Genomic DNA, 6,306 nt, shown 5'->3' on the forward strand with positions numbered 1-6,306 from the left:
TATATATATATATATATATATATATATATATATATATTCATATATGGGAACAGGATATCACCAACAGTAAACAACATGAAATACAAAAACAAATTAGTTCAATATGCAAACAACAAGAGAAAAAAATGGAAAACAGGACAAGTAACAAAAAAAACGACCCTTCATCAGTTGTTGGCTGTCTATCTACTCCTCATTTCGAGCAGACACCTGACAACTACATTGAGCTTATGTTAATCTTACACTAAGTTTTCTTTGATAATGAACTCAGTTGTAAGCTACCAGGTGTAAACCATTCGTTTTATTATCCATTATATTTATAAATATATATATATAAACACACACATATATATGTATGTATAGATATTTATATCTATACATACATATATATACATATATATACACACACACATACTTATATACATACATAAATTTGCTTATATATGTGTGTGTTTGTGTGTGTCACAATGATGATGACAATGAAACACACAGACACACACATATAATTTTGTATGCATGTATGTATGTATGTTTGTATGTATAAAAATTACAGAATGGAAGAATCATTTTAGCCATGTAGAATCACACAAAAACTAGGGTTATTAGTGATGTACTTTTAATTAGCTAAAATAGCTCATCCTTCATTTCCCCAAACCTTCCCAATCATTGTGTTACCTACACAAAATGTAGACTCTCAACACTCCACACATCAAACCCATACTAATTCTATGAACAGCGACATCAAAGGCACCTTGCAGTAGAGGCACACCAATATTGTGTCTTTTAATAGCAAGAAAACACAAACAATACTCGTATGAAGAAACATCCCCTTACATGCAACTAGAGCCCTCAAAATTGCTCTGCGTCAAATGTTGAGGGTGAGGAATCATTATCAGCAAGGATCTCTTCTGGTTAAACCACATCATCAACATTACTTGTATTGCAACAGTGTTAGTACACCAGGTACATATTCCCCTCTCAGATTCACACATTTATTGCAGTTATCCTTCAGTTTTTCTATGCCCTGTAAAAGAACTCAGGAGGTTGGCCCTCCAGCCCCAGCCTTTATCGGTACCCTTAAAGCCAGAAACTTCTCAACACCCCCTTGAATTTATAATGGGCCTCTTTCAGATTCCATCAACCAAATCTATTCACAAGGCATTGGTTAGCCTGAAGCTGTAGTAGAACACATTTGCCCAAGGTGCCACACAGTGGGGTTGAACCCAAGACAACATGGCTGAGAAGGAAGTTTCTTAATCCCACAACCTGGTTGGCCCTTGTAGAATATGTGTTGACAGGGGAAATGATACTCTTTTGATACCAGCCTGCTTGAGACTACCTTTTGTTCCATGATATAAGTTCTTATTTTTAAGTGATTTAAATTAAACCTTCCCATTAAAATTTCATGTTAATTTATATTACAAATACCAGCTTAATAATGGCAAGTTTATTTTAATATATTCTCCATAATTTTCAAAATTAATTGAAACAAAGGCAGTGCATTTCAATAGAAATATGGTAAGAAAAGGATTAAAGAGATCTACATCAAAGCCTTCCATTAAAATTTAATGTGTTTTTTTTTTAATGCTTACCATACCTAGGTTTCCCAAGCAGTCACTCATCAAAACACTCACTAAGCTTGATGTTGCTTAACTTTGGTGATTGGACAAGAACCAGTGCATTCAGCATGATATGGCTGTAAGCTTAAAATTTAATGTTAATTTATGTTCAGATCATCAGCTCTCTCTCTCTCTCTCTTTATTCTCTTTTACTTGTTTCAGTTATTTCACTGCGGCCATGCTGGAGCATCACTTTTAGTCAAACAAATTGACCCCAGAACTTATTCTTTGGAAGCCTAGTACTTATTCTATCGGTCACTTTTGCCAAACCGCTAAGTTACGGGGACGTAGACACACCACCATCGGTTGTCAAGTGATGTTGGGGGGACAAACACAGACACACAAACATATACACACACATACATATATATACATACATATATACGACGGGCCTCTTTCAGTTTCCGTCTACCAAATCCACTCACAAGGCTTTGGTCGGCCCGAGGCTATAGTAGAAGACACTTGCCCAAGGTGCCATGCAGTGGGACTGAACCCAGAACCATGTGGTTGGTAAGCAAGCTACTTACCACACAGCCACTCCTGTGTTGGCTGTATAAATGACAAAGTTATTTTAATAAATTCTTCATTATTTTCAAAATTAATTAAAATATAGGGAGTGAATTTTAACAGAAATGGTTAATTCTACCATCCAAGAACAGGAACAGTTCCTTGGCATGATTCCTATATAGTTAATAGTTACCCTCTACCAAATTCCATTCACATGGATGGTAACTATGTGGAAATCATGCCAAGGAACTGCTCCTGTTCTTGGATGGTAGAATTAACCATATCTGTTAAAATACACTGCCTATGTTAACCCAACATAGCTAGGACAGTAGCCCAACTATTGGCCCTTCTCTTCACAGCTGTAATATTATCTTTAGTTTCAGACTAGCTTTGATCAAGCAGAGCTTGAATGAAAGCCATTCCTGTCACGCCCATCCTGTGTCAGCATCTACAGACTTTGTCCATGTTGAGTCATGAAATGTAAATTACTGTTACATCATCTCAAGAAGTCACAATTTTTATTCACTCACATCACACCATGTCATAAGATGTGGCAGTTATATGATGCCATCCTACTTTATGAGAGTTCAAAGACCTGATCTGAAAGTTGAACCAGAAGCAGTAGAGGCAGCAGCAACTGTGACAAATGTTTATTTAATCTTACCTTTAACTCATTGGAGAACAGATTCAACCATTTCTGATGGAAGGCAACATTGACATACACTGTAAACCCTTTGTAACAACCAGCAGCTGAAGCAAACCCGACTAGCACCTGCTGACTGTTTTTGTTTTTCAAACAGATTAGTGGACTGCCCATAGGCTCCTGGAATGAATAGAAAACATTGACAATATAATTCATTTCATTCAATAAAGACAGGATTAATACATCATTGTTTAAGGGAGATATATCTTAACTAAACAGCTAACTTGTGCATTATGAAAGCATTCTAGCTTGTAGGTTATTTCGAATGACAGTATAAAGTTATATAATTGCCTCTGAGAAAGCTTGATTTTAATAAAAAGAAAACAAGATTTAGAAACAGGAAGTTTAATCATGGCCATGATTGCCAGATTGGTCTAGAGGTAACTGATTACACTACTTCTTACCACTCCTTAGTTAGCTTGCTACTATTTTTTTTTAAATTTAAAATAATAATAAATCTGCCCTTTTAAAGCCTAGCCAGGCTCATGGGCCCGGTTTCCCGGTTTCAATGGTGTATGTGTTCCCCAGCTGGATGGGATGCCAGCCCATCACAGCGTTACTCATTTTTGCCAGCTGAGTGGACTGGAGCAACATGAAATGAAGTGTTTTGCTCAAGAACACAATGTGTCGCCCAGTCCAGGAATCGAAACCACAATCTTACGATCATAATGCTGACGCCCTAACCACTAAACCACGCGCCTCCACTTTTTTAATTTAGGCTACTTGTAAATAAAAATTTTGATTTTTAATGATAAGAATCATTACTTATTACTAAGTTATCAACTAAGTAAATTAGAACTGATCTACAAATAATCCATATATCCATTAATTTTAGCCTGTTTTTCCATGCTGGCCTGGATTAGAAAACAATATTATTGAGGTTTTGTTTGATAGTCAGATACCTTTCCTATTAGTAACTCTTAATTGTTTTCAAGTAAGGAATCTCTTATTCTACACATCTTCAAATGTGCAAAGCCAGCAGAAGAACTGTTGATAAGGGAAATGATACCCTTTTGATACCAGTCTGCTAGAGACTAAACCCTCATTCTACAACCCAAACTTCCTATTTTAAAGTGATCTAAATTAAAACCTCTCAGCAAAGTTTCATGTTAATTTATTGCCCAAACACCATCTTAACAATGACAGATATTCTAATAAATTCCCAGATGGTGATAAACATTACTTCTCAATAAATTCTTCATTATTTCCAAAATTAATTGAAATAAAAGCAGTGTATTTCAACAGAGATATAATAACAAAAGACTCAAGTCTACTATCCAAGAAAAGGAATGGTCCATTAGCATGGCTTCCTCATAGTTCCAATCAAGCAAATTCCACTCACTCAACTCAACCAAAGAAGATATTTGCTGAATATGATACATAATGGAACCAAACTGAAAACCATGTTGTTATGGAGCAATCTTCTAAACCACACACTAATATTAATTACAATTAATATTGGTGCCAAATTTTGGCACAAGGGCAGCAATTTTGGGGTAGGAGTTAAGTTAATTACATCAACCCCTGTATTCAATTGGTACTTATTTTATTAACCCTAAAACAATGAAAGGCAAAGTCGACCTTGGTGGGATTTGAACTCAGCACCTAAAGATGGATGAAATGCCATTAAGCATTTTACCCAGCATGCTACTGATTCTGCCAGCTCTCCATCTTATCATTACAGTTAAAGTTGAAACACAAAAATCCCTTACCTTGCATGAGTTTGGAGAGTCTGTGGCCCAAAATTCTTCACATAGTCTTTGGTCTTTTCCAACAAACTCAAAACACTTGTTTTTTAGAAGTGATGTCTGTTTTGGAATAAGTTCTTTGGAGGTCTCTTTCACTGAAACATGATGGTAAAGATACATTTCCAGCATAGGAACAAGGACTCCCCAACTACATCCCCCTCCAACTTCATTTGTATCCATCTGCCACCCTCTTTTGATATTCTCATAAACCCATTAACCCATTCACCGTGTCCATTCCTCTCTACCACTTCTTTTATATTCATCTTCCAGCAACCTTAGCCACCATCTTCTCTTCTGAGGTAGCCACACATCTCTTCTACAGCAAGACACCTGTTCCTGTCCCTCTATCATACTTTGACTTCTCGTCACATGGTACAAAGCCAACTCCCTCAAAACTACTGCCCACAAAGTTTAGGGGTCTTGTGAATTATTTGGTGCCAGAACCACCTAAAAGCACGCAGGACATTCTGTAAAGTAGTTGGCATTAGGAAGCCTGGCACAGTTCTCTGGTTTATTAGGTTTTTTTTAAGCATCCAACTCACGCCAGCACAGAAAATCAATATTAGATGGTGGTGATGGTGCTGGTGGTGGAGGTGGCAGTAGCAGTGGTGATCATGATGAGGAGAAGGAGGGGGAAATGATGATACTTGATTTTATTGACCCTGGAAAGAATGAAAAACAAGGCTAATCCCAGCAAGATTTGAATTGGGAATGTAAAGGGACATAATAAAAATACCACATAGCATGTTATTCATTTTAGCCAACTGACAGAATTTGTTGACGTAGATATTCTACAGATGGATACCCTTCTTACCACAAATCCTCACTTGTTTCCATGCAAGTTCATATTTTGCCATAGTTGTTTGTTTCCGAAAGACTGGAAACAAACGACCCTGCTTGTATAACAATGCTGCTCATTTACAACCATCATGTAAGGTCTGGGCAAGTATTTCTCAACCATTTTTTACTTATGGGTCCCTTTGATTCCTATTTTACTCAGATAGACTCTCCCAGTCTTTGATATTTAAACAATCCCGTTATATTTCTATTATTAAACATTATTAGGAATTGTATAAAAAAAAACATTGTTAAAATATTTCGTGTATTGTAGAAGTATAACCAATTTATTGCAGATAAATTCTAACAATGAAATCATATATGGACCCTCAAGGGCCATATGAACCCTGGTCTAGACAAAAGTACACACACACACACATGCACGCATGCACACACACACACATAAAACACACAAAACAAACACACACATGTGCATGCATACTCACACTCAACACACAACATACACACACAAAACCCCAAAACACACACACACATATGAGGAAGTGCTGAAAAATTCGTAGCATTGAGTAAAAGAAAATACAAGAGGATCAGTTAATTATGATTTTATTCAATATATTCTTCTCTCAGATTCACACACTTACTGCATCGGTCCTTCAGTCTCTCTAAGCCCTATAAAAGAAGTCGGAAGGTTGGCCCTTCAACCAAGCCTTTCACAATACCTTTAAAGCCGGTAACTTTTCAGCACATCTTCGTACGTATACATATCTATATAATATAATATAATATAATATAATATAATATAATATAATATATATATTATATATATATTATATATATATATATATATATATATTAATATAATATATATATAATATGATATAATATATATATATAATATATATATATATATATATATATATATATATATACACAA

The 6,306-nt window shown here is 35.6% G+C and overlaps 1 protein-coding gene across 1 annotated transcript in view; it reads right to left on the bottom strand.

Annotated features, from left to right (window-relative positions):
* Positions 1-6,306, bottom strand: part of LOC106881154 (serine protease 27) — a 46,697-nt gene that overhangs the window by 4,572 nt on the left and 35,819 nt on the right. The window contains exons 5-6 of the mRNA XM_052975500.1: positions 4,539-4,669; positions 2,788-2,946 (exon numbers count right to left, since the gene is read on the bottom strand). Coding sequence (XP_052831460.1) covers positions 2,788-2,946; positions 4,539-4,669 — 290 coding nt within the window. The remainder of the gene's footprint in view (positions 1-2,787; positions 2,947-4,538; positions 4,670-6,306) is intronic.

This window comes from Octopus bimaculoides, chromosome 21, assembly GCF_001194135.2.
Source record: "Octopus bimaculoides isolate UCB-OBI-ISO-001 chromosome 21, ASM119413v2, whole genome shotgun sequence".
NCBI lineage: Eukaryota > Metazoa > Mollusca > Cephalopoda > Octopoda > Octopodidae > Octopus > Octopus bimaculoides.